This window comes from Pelophylax lessonae (assembly GCF_965119305.1).
Source record: "Pelophylax lessonae genome assembly, chromosome: 3".
Taxonomy (NCBI): Eukaryota; Metazoa; Chordata; class Amphibia; order Anura; family Ranidae; genus Pelophylax; species Pelophylax lessonae.
This window is the reverse complement of record NC_138770.1, coordinates 28,556,449-28,579,492: the sequence shown is the minus strand read 5'-3', so window position 1 is coordinate 28,579,492 and position 23,044 is coordinate 28,556,449. Positions and strand designations below refer to the sequence as shown.

Below are 23,044 nucleotides of genomic sequence, written 5' to 3'. Positions count from 1 at the left end.
ATAATGTCCCAGGATTTCATTTTAAATATCTGGTCACCCTAATGTAGGATGACAGGAAAGGCTCCTGACTGGTGACATCATCCAAACATAATGATTACGTCCATTAACTGGAGAAAGCTCGTTGGGGTGATAAAGCCAATCTGTAAACACTGTGTAGACGTTATCCAAGAACTCAGCGCATTCCAGGTGAGGAGAATGTGTCAATGTGAATTCAGTCTGTCATTTATCATAGATAGAATTATCTCTTCAGGAAAGCCTCTTACACCTCAAACTTTTAACTCTTCCATTAGCTCGTCCCCCACAGTTATAACCTTTTGTATAACTTGGCCCACCCAATTAGATTGTAAGCTCTTAGGAGCAAGGCCCTTGTAAACCCTCTTTTATTGTAACTGTACAGTCTTCCTTTAGATTATAAAGCACTGTGCAAGCTTTGGTGCTCTATAAATCTTGTAAAATAATAATAATAGGTAGAAATGTCCACACTTGGACTTCAACAGGGACCACAAGACGACATACAGTATAACACTTGTACAGTGTCTCCAGGTAGATTTAGCCTGTAATTAATAACACACAAATGTCCATATAAAAATGTATTCAGGGACCACTGATTCCACCTTTGCATGGCTTGGATGTCACCCCTATTACTAGGAACTCATAAAAGTTCACTCACTGTCATGAAACTTCACATCAAAGGACCTTCATTCCAGGTGTAAAAATAAAAGTCTATCCATCAAGGAGAGATACAGAGAGCGTCACCTCAGGATCAGATGGGGGAAAGACTGACGTCTGACCAGTTTAATTGATATTCCAATTCCCTCAGAGACTGCCCAGCCCACTGTAGTGTACTCAACCCTTATCTATCAGGCCAGATAGTAAAGATGGCACCCATAGAGACAGAGAATAGTAAACAGCATCCCTTCCCCTTTTCCTGCCACTTCACACAGTAGCTAAAAGGGAGTGTTTCTGGCCCATAAGGCAGGCTAAACTCGGTGGGGGGGGGGGGGGCACCCAAAGTGAAAAAAAATTGAACATGGGAGCCAACAAACACCAGACACTAGAGTGTATTTTACATTAAGAATTAAAACACCCCAAAGCCACCCAACATCAATTTCAAATTGAATTATTCTATCCCTATAAACCTCCCATTGTTCTGAGGTTCACCATGCCAATCCAGAGGACATCATCGATGTACCTAAACCAACCAAAGATGTTGGTCAGGTACCCTGACTAGGCCTCATCACCAAACACTCCCATTCTTCAGCATAAGGGTTAGTATAGGCCGGTGCACATTTTTGTAGCCACTGTAGTACCTTGTGCTTGGCAATATCATCTGTTGCCAAACATTAAAGCGGAGTTCCGGCCGCAAAATCGTTACATTAGATTTTGTGCCATCTGAGAGCGTTTTAAAGCATTTAATAACATACGTCTTTTTTCGGGAGTATTAAGGCCTCTTGAATTTAATGTCATTACTTTTATATTTGCCATATTGTCACGCTAGAAAATGGAAAGGGAAAGGAAGGGAAAGGGAAGAAAAGAGAGAAATTAAAAAAAAAAAAACACAGAACCAATCCCACCCATCCACCCACCCAAAACTGAAAAATTAACTACTTGTTATTTGTACGCACACCCTCAAACCTAAAGGCTTGTGCGTAGTCCTATGTAGGTTCGTGGTTGGGCAGGGCCTCAAAGTGAGGTCCCAGCTCTCTCCCCCCACAAACCCCCCGGACTCTTTATACTCTAATATTTTATAATCAGCAGAAAGCCATTCTTCTATATTTATCTATCTTACCTCTCAGGGAGCAGCCCTCTATATCCTTTGAGCATCCTGAAGGCAATTTTAATACTATAAAATGAGGAGTAGGATCTATAAAATGGGCCCACTCACCCAGCGCTCAAATGTAAGTAGACAATAAATATACAATAAATATATGTGGTCCTATTAAAAGGACCTGCAGCTGCTGCTATTACAAATAATACATGTTAAAAATGGGTGTATCTCAAAAGTGATAAAACATGCTCATCTCAACTTCCAATAATACACTAGCAGCGCTATCATAAGAAGAGAATAAAGTCTCTGTGATGGAATATAAAACGATGTGAGACAAGTTCATGCAGAGAGTCCACAGAATCAAAGAGTGCAGCTCCTCCACAACTGTACATTCAGATCCTAGAAAGCCTCCACCTCACCGCTGTGCACACCCAATGGTAGTACACTTACCAGAGGCCGCTGGATAACGAGCCAATGTATATCTCAAACACAGGGATGTGTGGTCCACCAAAGACTTGAAAACCAGGAAGGGACTCTCGCCTCACACTTATACACAGGAATCGCTCCGCATATACCAGGTGCATGTAAATAAATCAATAACACGACATAGCGTGATACTGCATAACAATCCCCTTTATTCCAACACACAAATTCTTCAAATATTGCACTCACAGACAAATGGTAAGTAAAGCGTGTAAAACTGGAGTAAAACTTGTGTCCTGTCACTTCCCGCTGATGAATAGCTTGCCGATTGGTAGCTGAACGGTAGTTTGACCGTCCAGGTAACGAGCAGCAAGCTATTCATCAGCGGGAAGTGACAGGACACAGGTTTTACCCCAGTTTTACACGCTTTACTTACCATTTGTCTGTGAGTGCAATATTTGAAGAATTTGTGTGTTGGAATAAAGGGGAATGTTATGCAGTATCACGCTATGTGGTGTTATTGATTTATTCACATGCACCTTGTATATGCGGAGCGATTCCTGTGTATAAGTGTGAGGCGAGAGTCCCTTCCTGGTTTTCAAGTCTTTGGTGGACCACACATCCCTGTGTTTGAGATATACATTGGCTCGTTATCCAGCGGCCTCTGGTAAGTGTACTACCATTGGGTGTGCACAGCGGTGAGGTGGAGGCTTTCTAGGATCTGAATGTACAGTTGTGGAGGAGCTGCACTCTTTGATTCTGTGGACTCTCTGCATGAACTTGTCTCACATCGTTTTATATTCCATCACAGAGACTTTATTCTCTTCTTATGATAGCGCTGCTAGTGTATTATTGGAAGTTGAGATGAGCATTTTTAATACTAGTAACATAAAAAAAAAAGTGAAAGAAGGGAATCTCTTGTTTTCTTACCTGGATAATACAACTAATTTTATAGTGCTCAAAAAAAAAAAAAAAAGGGGGAAATTCCTCGATCCCCTATTTAGCGTGTGTAAATAATTTTATAGTGTCAAAAAAAAAAAAAATGTATCTATACCCAATGTTTATAAATCTTGTACATTGTTTATACTCCAAAAAAAAAAAAAATCCCCAAACCCTAAGCACCCCAAGTGTCAATTCTAAATGTATATATCTTAAGCAGTGAAATAAAAAAAAAAACATCAAAAACGTGACTATAGTGGAAAAAAAAAAGGGGGCTCCAAAAATATGAGTACAAAGAGGGAGGAAACCCCTTTTTTTCTTTATGTAGCTTGTGTAATGAAAAAAAAATTAAAATATTAAAGTGGAGTTCCACCCTGTTTCACAACTTTGCAGTTTTAGTTCGGGCTGTGCATTCTCAAGATCAATTGGGCATTTTTTTTTTTTTTTAAGTTTCCTACCTTATTTTTACTTCATTATAAAGTTCACTTCCTCCTTCTTCTTGCTTCCTCCCCCCCTCCTCGGCCGCGGCCGATGTCGTCATTTCCTGATTCGCATTGCTTCATGGGAGCTGTGTGTAATAACTACCAGAAGGCAATCGGCCTCTCCTCATCTCGCGTTTTTTAAAACAGGAAATGACGCCTCGAGGGCCGTTGTCATGGCTGTGGGTTGATGCTGTTCCTAGTCTGCCTTCACTCACAGCAGCCCCACTCTTTTTTATTTATTATAGTACCGCAGCGGCACAGCCCCACATCTCACGGGGTGTCAGAGACCAGTGACCCGACCTGAACTCGGCTCAGCTTATCCCGGCGGTGTTTGCAGCATGGGAGGTGGAGGGGGCGCTGTAAGGAGTGTTTCTGTGACACAGGAGAGAGCGGGATGTGCTCCCTCTCTCTCTTCTTGCCAGGCTTCACACTCCTATCACTGTAGCGGCGTCCTTCGGCTTCTCCTTACCTTATGTCAGAGCGGTGGAGGAGAAGCCGATTCCTAAAGCTTTGCACAGACGGCTGCCGAGGGAGAGATACGGCTGCAGAAGCAGAAGGGGAGAAGATTGCGGCTCAGGAATGACACTGGATGTCAGATCCGGACTATACAGAGTTTGTTACCCGCCCCCTTTCCACATTGTTTGCTGGGAGGAGAGGGGATAACAAACTCTGTATAGTCCCGATGATCTGACATCCAGTGTCATTCCTGAGCTGCAATCTTCTCCCCTTCTGCAGCCGCATCTCTCCCTCGGCAGCTGTCTGTGCAAAGCCAAAAGTTCAGTAATCGGCTTCTCTCTTAGGTTCCTCCTCTGCTCCTCCTCCGCTCTGACATATGAAGAGGAGAATGACAGAGAGATGTGCCGCGCTGTATCTGAGGTCTGCCTGCGATGCTTGAAGAAAGGGAGAACTGCGCTCGGGGGCACAAATCTTATCCTGTCACCAATCCCACCATGAAGTAATCATCTTCTCCCCACCCTGCTAGTACAAATTCTCTTATTCCCCCCCCCCCCCCAAGGACAATCCGACATGGGGGGGGGGGGGTGCTGGGATGGGGAATTTGAGAGGTGACAGGATAAGATTTCTTCTAGCAGGGGAATTGGGGGGGGGGGGTACTAGGAGGGTGATTTGGGGGGTTGTGCTGGGGGACCCAGTGCTGACCCCATAACAGCGTGCCATGCATCCATCCGTCCATGCATGCAAAGTGCTAACCCATAACAGCGTGCCATGCATCCATCCGTCCATCCATCCATGCATGCAAAGTGCTGACCCCATAACAGCGTGCCATGCATCCATCCGTCCATGCATGCAAAGTGCTGACCCCATAACAGCATGCCATGCATCCATCCGTCCATCCATGCATGCAAAGTGCTGACCCCATAACAGCGTGCCATGCATCCATCCGTCCATGCATGCAAAGTGCTGACCCCATAACAGCGTGCCATGCATCCATCCGTCCATGCATGCAAAGTGCTGACCCCATAACAGCGTGCCATGCATCCATCCGTCCATGCATGCAAAGTGCTGACCCCATAACAGCGTGCCATGCATCCATCGGTCCATCCGTGCAAAGTTCTGACCCCATAACAGCGTGCCATGCATCCATCGGTCCATCCCTGCAAAGTGCTGACCCCATAACAGCGTGCCATGCATCCATCGGTCCATCCGTGCAAAGTGCTGATCCCATAACAGCGTGCCATTTTCGTCAAACTGGCGGCCCTCCAGCTGTTGCAGAACTATAAGTCCCATGAGGCATTGCAAGGCTGACAGTTACAAGCATGACTCCTACAGGCAGTAGCATAATGAGACTTGTAGTTCTGCAACAGCTGGAGGGTAAAGTTCCCCATCAGCCAGACAAGAGTTTTCTAGGTACTAGTTGGCAGTATGTTTTTCTCTGTTTCTCTCTGTCTCTCTCTCTCTCTCTCTCTCTCATGTGTCTTCCTGGAGGCGGGGAAGGGATATAGAGGGTGGCAACTTCCTCCTGAGCCAACGTTTCTATAGCAACCTGTACTATGCCTAAAGCATAGTACTGCCCATGTGCGGGATTTCCTGCTGCATTCTGGGTAGCCAGAATGAACAGCAATCAGGAAGAAGGTCAGGAAGTCTTACACTGCTGTTTCAGACGCCCTTAGTAAAGATGACAATGCACAGGCAGCAGTTTTAAAAGTAAGATTTTCACTAAACAAATACACTGTTCAACTCATAAATATGCAAATAGCAGTTTTGTGAAGCGAGATGTATTAATATTAATGTGCTATTTTTGTTAAAAAAATTATTCTGAGGGTGGAACTCCGCTTTAAAAATAAATAATAAGAAAGGAGGGGGATGAAAAGTAATATTTTATTACCATCCTCATAATATGTAAATAAATCTAAACACATGCCTACCATATATACAGGTTTATAATTCTTGTACATTGGTTATACCCAATGTTTATAAATCTTGTACATTGCACATTGTTTATACTCCAAAAAAAAAAAAAAAAACCCTGACCCTAAGCATCCCAAGTGTCAATTCTAAATTTATATATCTTAAACAGTGGAAAAAAAATCATCAAAAACGTGACTGTAATGGAAAAAAATAAATAAATAAATAAATAAAAGGCTCCAAAAATATGAGTACAAAGAGGGAGGAAACCCCTTTTTTTATGTAGCATATTATATTACATAATATAATTTTAATTTTTGAGGGGTAATATGTTATTTGACTTCTCTTCCTACAATATGTAGGTAACCCGATCTATAGATAAACCTCCTCTTCTCCATCTTTCTCCAAAAAAAAAAAAAAAAAACAAGAAAAAACCTACCACAGCAAAAAAAAAAAAAACCCACCAGGTGTCCACCTCACAAAGTGAAGGAAGGGAACCTGTTGTTTCTCTATATATCTTATGCATACAATTCCCTGCGCTTTCTGTCAGTCTCCCTCCTAGACTCGGCTTCCTCCTCCGACCGCTGTTCCAGCAGGAGCTCCGCCTCTTCATACACACTCAGGGAGGAGAGAAAGGGGAAGGATATACAGTACATACACACACAGCACAAGGCCGTGTTCACACTACCAGACGGTTCTCAGGGCTGCAGTTCCTCTGAGCTCCACAAGGTGGTGATATCACTTCTACCCAGACAGGAAGTCTCTATGGAATACAGACAGGAAGTGATTTTAGGTAAAGAGGACGTTCCATAGAACGTAGAGGGAGACACTGCATGATCTGGTGGCAGAGGAGGTAATAAGTAGATTAACCCCTTCAATGGGATCAGTTGATGATTAATATATTTCGCTTCCAAAGCTGACCACACATGGATGGAAATGTGAGCGATCTCTGCTGAACCAGCTGAATTTCCATGTATCTATGGTCACCTCCCCTCCCCCCCATCTCCTTCATTATGTAAGTCATGCTGAGATAATCTCCCATTGGCTGAGCAATATTCTCATTTGTCTCTGAGCTCCTTCTTGCTATTCCTCGTCCTGCCTGTTGTTTCCTTGGATTGATTTTCTGTGTAGTGACCCCGGCTTCATCTCTTGGATGCGCTCGTCTGTTGCTTGTCCTGACCTTTATCCTGATTCCTGGATCTCCTCCTCATCTCTCCTCCATATCCTCTTACACAACTTTTCTCCACACCTACAGTGACCCTGGGGGTGGAAACTTGGCACCAGCATGCAGCAAAATCAATCCCCAATATTAGTAGCTCTGGAGAAAATTGTCTGCTATTTACACTCCGTTCCTCCGCACGTCACCTGCTCACATGAGAGATTACTTTCACAGAATCCTGACAGATTTCTCTATGGTAAAGGTCAAAGTTCACTCTTCATTTTAGGAGAAGTGGGAGGCACCCGGGAACAATGATTTGGTTAGCACAGGATCCTCATATAGAGGGTCCCTCAAATCTCCCCATCTAAATGTTCCTCCATCCAGAGTCTATATGTCCTATGACATCACACTGACCTCACAGCTCCTCCCCCCAATGTCCATCCATCTGGCTTTTTTTTCTCATGCTCTTAGGATGTGGGCGGACCCTTGGCATCCTCACGTAAAGTGGGACTGTTGGTCCTGCGTTGTATGTAATGATGTCAGAATGCCTGCAACAAGCTTTTACCCTGCGTAGTGTGGGGGTCCTGTGTCGGTAAATTATACCTCAGTCTGAGGTGGGGCTTTAATCAAATGGAAACCTGAATGGTGAGGTGAGGAGGATTCTGGGAATTTCATTTGATTTTACTATTTGTGTTCAGACCTAGAGTTTTCCTCCTGTGAAGTCTGGAGATCATATGACCATCACATTGCCTCCATCTCCCCCCCTGATAGAATAGAGAAATACAAAGAAGATTCTAGAAGTCCCCAGAGAGATCACGGAGGAGAGGTGAACGGTGCTGGGAATTCTGGGACATTATCCAGTAACAGACAAGGGATGTGTCTGGATGGTGACTGTATCATTGTGTGTGTCAGGTTCCTATAAGGTGTCAGGATGTCACTGTCTATTTCTCCATGGAGGAGTGGGAGTATTTAGAAGGACACAAGGATCTCTACAAGGACGTCATGATGGAGAATCAGCCGCCCCTCACATCACCGGGTAAGAGGAGACTTTATTGTAAAGGAGAGAGCAGTACGGAGGCTCCACCTAGATCCCCCATCATCTGATAAACACATAGAAACAATGTATTCAGTCAGTGTGTGTGTTTCCTACAGATGGATCCAGTAATGGGAACCCACCAGAGAGATGTCCCCGTCCTCTGTATTCCCGGGATTCCACACAGGAAGGTCACACCATCCCTCACCATCATCAGGTAGATGAGGAACAATCACTGATAGTATCATTAGGATCTGTACATTATCTGCATTGTTACCATTGATGTCATTTTTATTATATATTCAGAGTGGAAACCTGAGAGATTCTAAAGTTGAGGTTAAAGAAGAGATAAAAGAGGAGGATGATGGGGATGGGGTGATGGAGGAGTCAGAGTTTCTAAAAGAACACAAAGATCTGTACCAGGACACCATGGTGGAGTCATCCAGCTACAGAAACCCACCAGAGAGATGTCCCCGTCCTCTGTATTCCCGGGATTCCACACAGGAAGGTCACACCATCCCTCACCATCATCAGGTAGATGAGTGACAATTATTGGTAGTTATGATTTATATACAGTATATTTGTTACAATGAATGTTTTATTATATATTCAGAGTGGAAACCTCGGGGATGATAATATTGATGTTAAAGAAGAGTATAAAGAGGAGGATGAGGAGTATGGAGTGATGGAGAAGTTTTCAGAAGGACACAAGGATATGATGGAGCCACCTAATACCAGGAACCCACCAGAGAGATGTCCCCGTCCTCTGTATTCCCGGGATTCCACACAGGAAGGTTACACCATCCCCCACTGTTACAAGGTTGGTGAGACAGAGATTATACAACACAGACTCATGGAGACAATGTGTGGATTTTTATGTGATGTCACAATAATAAATCTTATATTTTACAGATGATATTCTTTAATTTTCTTGATTTAGAGTGGAGATCCAATCGATATAGAATTTGAGGTTAAAGCAGAAGAAGAAGAGAAGTATGTGAGGGATAATCAGCAGTCTATGGAGGAGGATGGAATAACGGGGACATTTATAGAGGAGGACACTCCTACAGAGATCAGCACAGGTGGGTCATTAACACTAAATACATTCCTCCACCCATACTGCTCACTGATTGGTCCAGAGTAGGGCAGGGGCTGGGTGATATCAGCCTGTAATCCCCTGGTCACTTTCCTGAGCTGTGTTCCCCGTCCTGTATTCCTGTATTTCTCTCAGATAATCTTCCTTCTCTGTGCTGCAGACACAATTTTTGTATTCAGACTGGATTTATGGGGATTCTGGGGTTCAGCTGGCAAAAAAAATGTGCATGATATAGGCACCTAGGTTATGAGTTTTGGGTCTTCTGCCCCATGCCTGAGTCTAATGTCTTGTTCCAAACAAATGAAGAGGAGATACTGTACACCATATAAAAGGTCCATCTCCAATCCTCAATATAACGTCATGTTCCAAACAATAAAATTGTCATCATTTCAATAGCATTATTACTCAGTGATGTTTGGTTGGGTAAGGTTGTATCATTGATCCATGTCAGATCTCTTTTTTTTTTTTTTTTCAAATCTTTTATTTCTATAAAAGACAACTTCCAGGCATAATAAACAGTAACATTCCTTATAGGACATATGCTGAGACAGTGTATTACAACACTGAAGACAATTCAGTCATAAGGTTGAGATCTACATCGGTCGTAGAATAAGAGGTGTTCTACAATTCCTCTAATGGGAGGAGTTATGCAGGTCTAGAAAGTACCCGGAGTTGTTTGTTCCAGTTTCGCATAACGGGGGGGAAGGGGTTAGGAGGTGTGGAGGGGGGGGGGGAGGGTGTAGGAGGGTTAGCATTGGTAAAGCTATGGCCCTACATCAGCAATACTTTCCACCAATATTTTAGAGCTCCCCCAAACTCAACATGAGGTCTCTTTAGTATTGCCACCCTTAATGAAAGAGCAGCCTTCATCAGAGATGACAAATATATTCCATTGACCCCAGGTTTTGGTATATCGTTCGTGTTGGGGACGTGTCGAGAGAACAAGGTTTTCCATTCTATTTATTTCTTTGAGCCACATGCCAACAGTCAGGCCCTGTGGGTTTTTCCATTTAAGAGGGATGCACATTTTAGAAGCATTTAGAAGGTGACGAATGACAGAATTTTTATAGGTCTGGGCCGGGATGTTAGAAGCATGGAGAAGGAAGAGAGCAGGGTCATTGGGGAGCGGTCGGTTTATAAACCTCTGAGACATTTCACGTACTTTCTTCCAGAACTCCACTAGTTTAGGACACAACCAAAAATCATGTAGGAGTGTCCCCCGGTCCTTCCTGGCATCTCCAGCACTGATCAGTGAGTGTGGGGAAGAATCTGCTCAACCTTGACGGCATGCGGTACCACCTTGTATGGAGTTTGAAGTTGGTTTCTTGTATTTACGTGCAGATGGATGATGTAAATGTAAATGGAATGATGTGATTTTGTTGGTCTGGATTAAAGTTACAGTCTAAATCCCGTTCCCTAAGAATGGGGGTTGGTAAGTCCCCTGGGGTGTGATCAGTAATGCATAGGTAATGGATAATACCTGTGTCAGTATTCTGTCTTAGGAGCAATGTTCTTCGAAGGGTGTAAGTTGTGTGTTGCGTTTACTGGGAGGTGGCAATGAGTTTAAGAAATTATGGAGTTGCAATGCTCTCCAGAAATCTAGACGGTAGGGTCCCGAGGAGTCCATGAGGTCTTTGAGTGCAGGCCAACTAGATGATGTTGAAAAATGGGAGGCTTGGAAATAGCCTGACTCCATCAAGGTCCTGAATGTTTTATCTTGGTAGCCCGGGGTAAACTGGGGATTCCCCAGTATGGGTGTCAGTGGTGAGTGCGTTGGGGAAAGTGAAAGTTGTGTGAATAATTTAGAGCAGGTTCTTATCGTGTGACCTATGAGGGGATGGCGTCTTATGGAGTCTGGTAGTGAATGGTGGCACGATGAAGCTCTATGGAGGGGTATGTCGCATTGGGCCTGTTCTAGTCTGGGCCAAAGCTTTGCTTCACCATGACGACACCAGTCTGAGTCTCCCCAACTGTGTAGCCTGATAGTACTTGCATAAGTCCAGCACTGCCAGTCCATCTGGTAATTTAGGAAGCAAGAGTTATCTCCTACATAGCCCAGGTCGCTTATGTGCCCAGATAAAATCCACTAGTAGGGTGTCCTCTTGTGTAAAGTAATGCGAAGGGATGAATATCGGAAGTGCTTGAAAGAGGTATAGGATCTTGGGAGTATGCAGACTTTAATAACGTTGCATCTCCCAAACCATGAATGGAGGCCAGAATTCAATTTATCTTATAGAATGTGGACTTTCTTTAGGAGGGGAAGAAAGTCGAGCGTGAAGATGGGTGAAAATTTGGGTGGTTTGAGAGTGCCCAGGTATTTCAGCGCTGAGTTCATCCATTTTAGCTTAAAATGCAATTGCAGTTGGTGGAGAAGGGAGTTTAATAAGCCTATTCCCATAGCTTCAGATTTAGTAAAGTTGATATTTAGATCGGACAGAGTGCCATATGCCTCAAACTCGTGAAGAAGATTCGGTAGAGAAATTATGGGATTTATGAGGGAAAATAACATTGTCTGGATACGCTGATATTTTCTGCTGGGTCACCCCAACAGTCATGCCTGAGATATCCGGGTGGAGGCGTATTCTACATAAAAAGGATTCTAGTGATAATGTGAAGTGTAAGGGTGACAGAGGGCACCCCTGTCTTGTCCCATTCCTAATTGTGAAGTAGTCTGATAAGACACCGTTCGCCTTAACCTGGGCGGCAGGGGCAGTATAGATCTGGGAGATCCAATTTAGCATGGTGTTGCCGATGCCAACATGTCGAAGTACTGCAAACATAAAATGCTGATATACTCAATCAAAGGCCTTCTCTATGTCTGTGCTTAGGAGGACACAGGGTGTGCGGGTCTTGGTGGCTACATGTAGGAGGTTGAGGACCTTGGTTGTGTTATCCCATGCCTCACGTGTAGGCACAAATCCAACTTGATCCAAATGGATGAGTTGCGTCAGATGTTGTTGGATCCTAGTTGCTAGGATTTTGGTGAACAGTTTAAGATCGACATTTAGCAAGGAAATGGGTCGGTAGCTACTACAGGAGGTGAGACCTTTTTCCCTCTTTAGGGATGACTGAAATGTGAGCTTGTAAAGTCTCTTTGGGGATATATGTCCCAGAGCCCCATGTATTAAACATGTCAGCCATAAACTGTCCAAGTGACGGCAAGAGTGTTTTATAATATTGGATGGTAAACCTTCCCCACTTTGGAACCACCTATGGCCTGTTTTAGTTCAGCCAAGGTGATGGGATCCTCTAGGGATTTACTGTCAGTGTTGGACAACCAGGGCATCCAGAAAGAGAGCAGGTATTCCTCTATATGGGTCTGTTGGGGTTTGTAAGTTATAGAGCGAGGCATAGAAGGATTTAAATTCTTGTGTGATATGTCTAGGTAACGCGGCTTTTTGACCTGTGCGGGAGATAATAGGTTTCTTCTTGGAGGGATCTAGCCAATAGTCTGCCACACTTATTTCCCGACTCATATGACATTTTACGACAAATTTGCATGGCTGCCTTAGCTTTGTAAAGTAAAAGGTCATTAATTTGCCTATGTAGAGTCATAGGTTCTACCTCTGAGGAGAGTGACAGAGCGTGTTTGTGATGAGACTCCAATGCATGTAAAGCTTTGAGTAAGGAGTCTAGTTGTGCTGTAAGCTGTTTTTTGATCCAGGAGCCATGCTTTATGAGCACCCCACGAATCACTGCCTTGTGTGCCTCCCAAATGATTCCGGGGTCAGTATCTGCAATGGTGTTAGTCTGAAAGAAATGGTCTAATTCTCTACATCTGTCAAAACAGTCTAATCTTGGAGTAGGCTTTCATTTAGTCTCCACATTCGGGTTCTTGACCTTCGAAAGTCAATTAGTGCGTAAGAAAGTATAACAGGGGCATGGTCGTACCATGTAATAGAGCCTATTAAAGAGTCACGGGATTGTGTGTAGTTGACAATGCGGCATCAAGAAATAGTCTATACGAGAGTATAGTTGGTGAGGAATAGAAAGAATAGTATCGTTCTCTGGGATGCATCAGGCGCCACACATCTATCAATTGTGCACTATGGAGGGACTTTGCAATACGTTTGCGGACGCCAGGGGGGGACAGAGGAGAATCCCAGAGGTGTATCCTCCGAAGGAATCAGAGGGATATTTAAATCTCCCTCAATAATTAGTTGACCCTCAGAGAAATCCAGGAGCTTCTCCATACCTCTAGTAATGAACTCATCCTGCTGGCTGTTGGGAGTATAATAGGTGGTCAAAGTCACTCTGACGTCACCAACATTGCCCTTCAGAAACAGAAATCAGCCATTGGGGTCTATTAGAATATGCGCGCAGTGTCCATGGTACCGTACTAGAAAAAATGATAGAGGCTCTTTTTGATTTAGCCTCCGGGTTAGTAGAGTGGTAGGCCAAGGGGAAAAACTCCTTCTTAAATAGTGGAAGCTTTTCATCCCTGAAGTGGGTCTCCTGTACAAAGGTGATATCAATTTTAGATTGTTTAAATCGTTCAACAAAATTTGCCTCTTTTCCGGGATGTTAAGTCCCTTAGCATTGATCGAGAGGATCCTGATGTTATCCATGTGTTTAAAAAGGGCGAGGGGAAGGTTGGGAAGTGAGGTTAGGAAGAGGTAGGTGGAGGGTAAGTAAAAGGGCAAAGGGGGGGCGGGGGTATGAAGAGAATGGAGATAAAAAAAGAGGAGGCAAAGATGGTATGAGAGAGGAAGAAAGGAAAGTCAGGCAAGCAAAGAATATGAGAAAGTGAAAGAGAAGGGGGCAATCCCACAGAGAGAGGCCTCAATTTACTAAGAGATAGCAAAAAAAATGCTAAGACGCTCACCAGCAAGGAGCCGGATAAATGAGCGTGTGCCTATGTGGGGTTGTGGTTGGAAAGAGGCAAGGGATGGGGGATCCCCACCCTCCCCCTTCTACCTCATGTGCCCGTGGCTTTTTATACCCTGCCCCACAATGCACTGAGACAACCTATCTGTGCCATTCTCTGGGGCTGTATCAAAAGCCTGTGTGTCATTGGCCAGGTTTCCTCAAGCATCCAATGTGCCTCCCCATTGGATCAGCTGGGGACACTCCCTTAGACCAGATGAATCACACACTGGGCACACTGAGCAGACCTAACTCACAGATCCTGCTCCCTGATAAGCAGAGTGCAATATAGAATTTACCTGCTGCTCCTCTGATAGGCAGACAGAGCCAAAACTATACTCAATCTCTAACACCTGACTAGGAGGGTGCTACATCTTTAAAAAATGAGGATGTCCGGGTAAATTTGAAAAGTTGTGGGACATGTGGTTGGATACCCCTGGCCTTGGTCCACAAGAATTACCACTTCAAAGATTAGTCCTAGGACCACACTGAGGGTACCTTTGACGCTGACAGTGTGTTTGCTGGGTTTGGTGGAGGAAATGGCACCTCTTGGAGCACAAAGAATTTTATTGTCGGTTACTCTGTTCTATGCACACAAGGCTATTCTTCTACATTGGAGGAAGACCGAAGCGCCATCGGTGGAGTATTGGAAGTCACCAGTGAACACGATGCTGCCATTTTACAAAGCCACATACCTGAATAGAGGATGCGTTATATGGCAGGGTTGGACTGAGAGGCCATCTACTCTTCTCGGAGGTGATTGTGGTCTCCCACCGGTGAAGGTGACGGTCACCTTAGAGGGGTGAGTTGAGGTCCCCTGATACTTAGGGAGGTAACAAATGAAGTCTATGCCTAGCAGACGACAAGCAGTGGTGAGAGGGTGGGGGAGGTTGGGGTATGGACCTGGGTGAGAGTCTGTGTGGGGGAGACACTGCCACGTTGAGGTTCTCCTGGGAGGTTCTCCTTTTGTATTTTCCTATAAGTATTGTAGTACATGAGCATTGCACTGAGGTTGGGGGGATGGGGAGTTGATTTAGTTGCTTTGTTTGTTTCTTGTCTGTATTTTTGTGTTATTTTTACTTCTATGTTTAAAAATCAATAAAAATTTATAATAAAAAAAAAGTCCTAGGAATGAATAAACAGGAGGGAACGGGATAAGGCGCAGGCCAAGGAGATGTTGGGGGAGTGGGTGGAGTCAGTGAGATGTTGGGGGAGTGGGTGGAGTCAGTGAGATGTTGGGGTAGTGGGTGGAGTCAGTGAGATGTTGGGGGAGTGGGTGGAGTCAGTGAGATGTTGGTGGAGTGGGTGGAGTCAGTGGAGGTGGGGAATGGAAACATGCAGGAGTGACTATATATGAAGGTTACGATCGCTGTGTCTATGACTGTACAAAGCGGAAATATTGTGTACCGAATGGAATGGACTTTTCTTTCTTTATAATAAAACTTTTTCTGATTTAAAAGAAAAAACACTCAGAAAAGAGGAGTAGGGAAAATGTCAGTGGCCTCCACCTGTAAAACCATTCCTGTTTTGGAGGTCGTCTCATTGTTGCCCATCTAGTGCACCTGTTGGTAACAACCCCCTCTGCTACTTGACTGAGCAGATGAATATCCCAGCAGGAGTTTCCCTGACTTGATGCTATACTCTGATTATAAAGTGTTGAGCAGTGTATATGAGTGTGGAAAACTCTTGGTAATTTTTCTTGTCTTCTGACAGACGGACTCTGTGGTGGGAATAGAAGGACATCGGAGGAAGATGTGACTACAGAAGATAATGACATGGCATCTTCTCCAGAAGTAAATCCCGTTCCTCATAATATACATGACAGACCTCACCATTGGAGGAGATCATTGGAATCTCCTGATACTTCACATAGTCCTCTAATATCTGACAGTGCCGACAGGTGCGGGAAACCATCTCATCTCAGGGAATCTTCTTTATACCATAAAGGGCTTCATACAAGAGAGAATTCATTGTCATGTTCAGAGTGCGGGAAATGTTTTAGTAAAAAAAGAAGCCTTCTTAGCCATCAGAAAATACACACAGGGGAGGTTGCCTATTCATGTTCGGAGTGTGGGAAATGTTTTAGGCACAAAGGAAACCTTCTTAGGCACCAGAAAATTCACACAGGGGAGCGACCTTTTTCATGTTCAGAGTGCGGGAAATGTTTTAGTCAAAAAAGATACCTTCTTCAGCACCTGAGAATTCACACAGGGGAGCGTCCCTATTCATGTTCAGAGTGCGGGAAATGTTTTAATCAGAAAGTAATCCTTCTTAGCCATCAGAGAATACACACAGGTGAGCATCGCTATTCATGTTCAGAGTGCGGGAAATGTTTTAATCATAAAGAAAGCCTTCTTAGCCATCAGAGAATACACACAGGTGAGCGTCCCTTTTTATGTTTAGAGTGCGGGAAATGTTTTAATGATAAAAAAAACTTTCTTAGCCACCAGAGAATACATACAGGTGACCTTACCTATTCATGTTCAGAGTGCGGAAAATGTTTTAGTCAAAAAAGATACCTTCTTCAGCACCTGAGAATTCACACAGGGGAGCGTCCCTATTCATGTTCAGAGTGCGGGAAATGTTTTAAGTATAAAGGAAACCTTCTCCGCCATCAGAGAATTCACAGGGGTGAGCTTCCCTGTTAATGTTCAGAGTGCGGGAAATGTTTTGCACTCAAATGTTTAGACACCAGAAAGTTCATACAGACGAGCGTCTCTAATTTTGTTTAACTAAGAAAGAACACCTACTTACACACAGGTGAGCTCCTTTTTGATGTTACGAGTGCAGGAAATGTTTTCCAAACAAAGGTTTATTTCTTAAAATCCAGAAAGTTCATACAGGTGAGCGTCCTATTTCATGTTCAGAGTGCGGAAAATGTTTCACTCCTTATGTACGCAAAGAATTCACACTTATATATATATATATATTATTATTAGGCTCTGTTTTCATGTTCAAAGGGGGGGAAAGTGTAAAAATAAAGGAAATCTAATGAAACATCAGAGTACGCCCCCTGGTGGTACTATGGGAAATGGACGCTGGATTGTAATAGGTGGAACTGTTTAGTCCATAAACAAATGTGAAACCACCACAGTCCACTCGGGGTTGGTTTACACCCGCATCGCCCTCTGACCCGCTGTGGGGTTGGCAGGCAGCTGGGAGCCCTTATGTTAATCCTTTATCTTCCATTGGTGAACCTTTTTTATTGGTTGCTTCATGTTGTTGCTCCTTTTTGATTTATGGAAGTAGCCGGCTTTTTATTGGTCCAACCAATGTATGATTATTAATACATTTGACACATTTGTTAATTCTATGATAAAAGATTTAAGCTTTATTTTATTCATATCATTTACTGTGTGGTAATTGCTTATTCTGATCTTGTCCAATAAAAACGCTTCGTACAATATTCTGTGCCGAGTCTTCTTTTTTACCAATGATTAGATGATCGGTGATTGGAATGTGATCAGTTCATAGAGAGTCATCCATTGGGGTTTTATTAGTGAGATGGAGAGTGGAGAAGGCACCACATTTACAGCCATTGGAGGCCCTTTCTAAAGCCCTAAACTTTTTGGCAACCTGTCTATGACGTTAGTCTTCTAAACTCTATCTCACTGAGCTAAGGCCAGAAGAGTTCCTGGAGTTCTTCTCTGTCCACAGTTCCCAAACCAAAAGGAGACATCCACCACATCTTCAATCTTAAGACCCTAAATGTCCTCAGCTGGGCCCAGGAGTTCCGCATGTAATCCACCAGGTCATAGCCTCTTTATCAGGGAGACATTCTGCTCTGACCACCCCCATACATGTACTGCGGTAGGGCGGCCATTCTGCACAGAATCACATCTGCTTTTCCGGGTCTGGGGCAGGCATACGCTCTGCCACCGCCCAGCTCCCGCTGGACAGAGCAGGAGCCAATCAGCAAGTCTGGTAGATACGGTGTCCGTCGGCACCCGGCAATCATTCCCTAGAGCAGTGGTCCTCAACTCCGGTCCTCAGGGCCCACTAACAGGCCAGATTTTAAGTATTACCTTGGGGAGATGCAGACTAGAGTACTGCAATCACTGAGCAAATATCACCTGGGATGTATTTCAGTTATCTTGCAAATCTGGCCTGTTAGTGGGCCCTGAGGGCCAGGGTTGAGGACCAAGGCCCTAGAGAGCCGAAACAGTTGTCTGCCAATGTAAGCAAGGCAGATCACCATTCTGTTAGTAAGGAAGATGGAAATCCTGTGTTTCTACTAATAGAGAAAGGAGATAGTGGCACACAGAGTTTATATATAGTCCAGCCAGCAATAAATATCTAAAAATACCAATGATCAGTGTAGAGGGTAATCCAGAAAATGTCACTGGTCTTTGGTTATGGGGGTACAATAAAGGAATGCACAGGACCACCTATGGCTGCTGTCCTTGTGACTGGCTCTGTATAGACTAAGAGGAAAGCCCTGTAGAAGGAGCCAAATACTCTGAGCGCATAGCCTTGCTTATCTTCTCATCTGGTACCGCCTATCCTTCTGGTGATGTCACTTCCGCTGTGCCTTCCATGCTGGTTAGCGTGGCTTCTTGGGGCTCCTCCAGGCTCCCCAGCCAGCCATCTCTCTGCCCAGCAGCCAGAACAGATGACAGCGGTCCTACAAGACGGTTCTAGGAGGATCCACAGACTCCGACATCAGATGAGCACTTGTATATTTTACCTCAAGTGAGTGTTTTAATTTTTTGCTATTAAAACTCTTTAACCAGAATACTACATGTAGCTGGGATCAGACTACCATACTGTGTATATATATATATATATATATATATATATATATATATATATATATATATATATATATATAGCCCTCAAATTTTCCACTCGCCTGCTTGCATTTTGCGAGTGGAAAATTATGTAGGGCAAGCTCTGGGAACCGCTCAGGGGAAGAGAGGAGAGGAAAGCCGGATAATGTCAGAGCGGCGGATCACCCCGCTGTAATAGCTTCAATTGTAATTGCCGGACGCTCACCGACATGCACAGTCCCGCCTCCTAGCCCGGCTTCTTTGATAGACAGAATACCTGGCCAACCAAGACGTGTGACGTCTATCAAAGGAGCCGGGCTAGGAGGCGGGATTGTGCATGTCGGCGAGCGCCCGGCAATTACAATTGAAGCTGTTACAGCGGGGTGATCCGCCACTCTGACATTATTCGGCCAGCAGTGGAATACCAATGGGGGGTGTCAAGCCGGTACTCGCGCCGATCATCTCATGTGAAGGCAGCTGCTGCCTCGGTCTGTGCTGCGCTGCTCGCAGGGTCTGGAAGAAGGTGAGTGTTCAAGGATTTAGCAGCCTCCCTGTGTGACTGGATAGGAGGAGCGGTGGGGCGGCTGCATATACAGGAATTGATCTTTCCAGCTGGATGCCTGATTCTCCTCTCTGCAGGCATTGAGCAGCTGCAGGAGGAATAGGGAAAGATCAATTCCTTTATATTCCTCTATATGCAGCCGCCCCACCGCTCCTCCTATCCAACTTCTTTTTTTTCTTTTGCTTGCCCCCCAGTGCTGTACAGCCACCCCCCTCTTCAGCCCTCCCAGTGCTCTTCAGCCCCACCAATGCTCTTCAGCCCTCCCAATGCTCTTCAGCCCCCCCCCCAGTGCTCTTAAGCCCCCCCTCTAGCTCCCCCAGTGCTCCTAAGCCCCCCCTTCCAGCCCCCCCCCCAGTGCTCTTCAGCCCACCCCTCCAGCCCCTTAGTGCTCTTCAGCCCCCCCCCCTCCAGCCCCCCAGTGCTCTTCAGTCCCCCTCTCCAGCCCCTTAGGGTTCTTCAGCCCCCCCCCAGTTCTCTTCAGCCCCCCCCCAGATCTCTTCAGCCCCCCGCCCTCCAGACCCTTGATGACCACTGATGAGGCTGCACTGATGGGCACTGAAAACATTGTTGTTGATATTTATTTTTGTAACTTCTGCATTAATGCAAAAACATTTAACAGTGTAATCTTGAGATAATTTATGAGGGCGTGTTTAGGGGCGGAATTAGGGGTGGGGTGAGGCAAGGTAGGAGTTGGGTGGGGCAACTGGTGGCGAGTAACCCTTAAGGCCTGGCTAGTAGCTCAGGACTTTAAATTTTGAGCCCTGTATATACATATATATATATATACACATATATATTCAGGTTTGCCGTTATGTTGAGATTGTTAGAGTGTCCCTTTAAGGCTGCTTGCAGATAAGGAGCTTTCACAGGAAGTGTGCGAACTGGATTGTGGGAGATTTACGTAGTTCTAAACTGAATGGAGACTGTTGTTTGGATTGCCGAGGAAACTATACTGCCAGGGAGCATTGGGCGAGTGGAGGATCATGGGAGAGTCAACAAACCTATCTGCTAGACAGTGAGTGCGCTCGCTTGCTTTCCGGGACTCAGTGAGGAGAGATCAGCCTGAGAGGTGTGCTGGGACACTTGGTGACGGAGGCCCAGGGCATGCGGCCTAGAGAGAGAGAGAGGAATCCATCCTCAGTGGTGCGGATGCTGGTAATCAGACAGCGTGATAGATCCAGTGGTGAAGCTGAACTGACTGACTGGGACAACCGAGCGCTGATCATCCCCGTGACGCAGGAGCATGGGAGAGGACATCGCCTGGGTTGCAGGAGATTAACAGGTGGACACTGACAGACGGAGGAGTGCCTGGTGACATCCTAATCACAAGTATAAATCTTCCTCTATGACACACTAACTGCAGATAGTAACATACATACACTATTATCCTGGGATTACAAATATCACGCTGAAGAGTGATAAGAGCTCCAACTGCCCTTGAAGACTTAGCAAGGCCTTGCTAGGAAAGGGACCTCAGCACAGGCTGTCTTAAAGGGGACCGGTTATTATAATATTGAGTCATTATTAGCGAGGATTAGATATTACTAGACTTTACATCAGAGGTTTTCAGCTAAAGTCATCCGTTAATATACAGTATCTCACAAAAGTAAGTACGCCCCTCACCGTTTTGTAAATATTTTACTTTTCATGTGACAACACTGAAGAAATGACACTTTGCTACAATGTAAAGTAGCTTGTATAACAGTGTAAATTTGCTGCCCCTTCAAAATAACTCATCACACAGCCATTAATGACTAAACCACTGGCAACAAAAGTGAATACACCCGTATGTCAAAATGTCCAAATTGGGCCGAAAGTGTCAATATTTTGTATAGCCACCATTTTCCAGCACTGCCTTAACCCTCTTGGGCATGGAGTTCACCAGAGCTTCACAGGTTGCCACTGGAGTCCTCTTCCACTCCTCCATGATGACCTAACCGAACTGGTGGATGTTAGAGACCTTGCACTCCTCCACCTTCCGTTTGAGGATGCCCCACAGATGCTCAATAGGGTTTAGGTCTGGAGACATGCTTGGCCAGTCCTTTACCCTAAGCTTCTTTAGCAAGGCAGTGGTCGTCTTAGAGGTGTGTTTGGGGTCGTTATCATGTTGGAATACTGTCCTGCGGCCCAGTCTCTGAAGGGAGGGGATCATGCTCTGCTTCAGTATGTCACAGTACATGTTGGCATTCATGGTTCCCTCAATGCACTGTAGCTCCCCAGTGTAGGCAGCACTCATGCAGCCCATGACCATGACACTCCCACCACCATGCTTGACTGTAGGCAAGACACACTTGTCTTTGTACTCCTCACCTGGCTGTCGTCACACATGCTTGGCATCATCTGAACCAAATAAGTTTGCTCTGGTCTCATCAGACCACAGGACATAGCTCCATTAATCCATGTCCTTAGTCTGCTTGTCTTCAGCAAACTGTTTGCGGGCGTTCTTGTGCATCATCTTTAGAAGAGGCTTCCTTCTGGGACGACAGCCATGCAGACCAATTTGATGCAGTGTGCGGCGTATGGTCTGAGCACTGACAGGCTGTCCCCCCCCCCCACCCCTTCAGTCTCTGCAGCAATGCTGGCAGCACTCATACGTCTATTTACCAAAGACAACCTCTGCACATGACGCTGAGCATGTGCACTCAACCTCTTTGGTTGACCATAGCGAGGCCTGTTCTGAGTGGAACCTGTCCTGTTAAACCGTTGTATAGTCTTGGCCACTGTGCTGCAGCTCAGTTTCAGGGTCTTGGCAATCTTCTTATAGCCTAGGCCACCTTTATGTAGAGCAACAATTCTTTTTTTCAGATCCTCAGAGAGTTCTTTGCCATTAGGGGCCATGTTAAACATCCAGTGACCAGTATGAGAGAGTGAGAGCGATAACACCAAATTTACCACAACTGCTCCCCATTCACACCTGAGACCTTGTAACACTAATGAGTCACATGACATCGGGGAAGGAAAATGACTAATTGGGCCCATTTTGGACATTGTCACTTAGGGGTGTACTCACTTTTGTTGTCAGTGGTTTAGACATTAATGGCTGTGTGTTGAGTTATTTTGAGGGGACAGCAAATGTACACTGTTATACAAGCTGTACACTCAATACTTTACATTGTAGCAAAGTGTCATTTCTTCAGTGTTGTCACATGAAAAGATAGAATAAAATATTTACAAAAATGTGAGGGATGTACATACTTTTGTGAGATACTGCATGTTGCTATAAAATTGACAAGTAAAGCTGATGCATAGTAAGGTTGCAATATCCATGTGATCTATTATCCTTTCCTTTGCTGTGTTTTCACATTAATGGTGTCACTCCATTGAGCCTCCTTGTGTTAAGTGGGGTTCAGTTGACTGATACTGCTACACTTTGTTATTGCTAAGACATATTTGTTATCAATAAGCTATAATGATTTACCTTTTAAGTAAAATAACCAAACAGTATTCTAATGGTGTCAGTGTGTCCTTGAAGATTATTATTGAAATGTTGGAACCTAAAGTGTCAGTGGGCTGGACGGTTCACAGGGTCATAGGAGTGCTGAGGAACACCCATCAACCAGCAGCCCTCAAGGGGGCAGTGCTA

General features: G+C 44.8%; 2 protein-coding genes across 2 annotated transcripts in view; one reads left to right on the top strand and one right to left on the bottom strand.

Moving 5' to 3' along the window:
* LOC309550264 (uncharacterized protein) overlaps positions 1–23,044 on the bottom strand; it is a gene marked incomplete at its 5' end in the record, with an annotated part of 231,995 nt that overhangs the window by 129,292 nt on the left and 79,659 nt on the right. The window lies entirely within an intron of this gene.
* On the top strand, positions 7,999–16,778 carry LOC309549860 (uncharacterized protein; the record flags this gene model as incomplete). The annotated part of the gene is made up of 5 exons (XM_082250356.1): positions 7,999–8,171; positions 8,288–8,385; positions 8,475–8,702; positions 8,782–8,992; positions 16,078–16,778. Exons 1-5 carry the CDS (start codon positions 8,087–8,089, stop codon positions 16,776–16,778), a joined length of 1,323 nt encoding a protein of 440 aa, XP_082106482.1. The 5' UTR covers positions 7,999–8,086.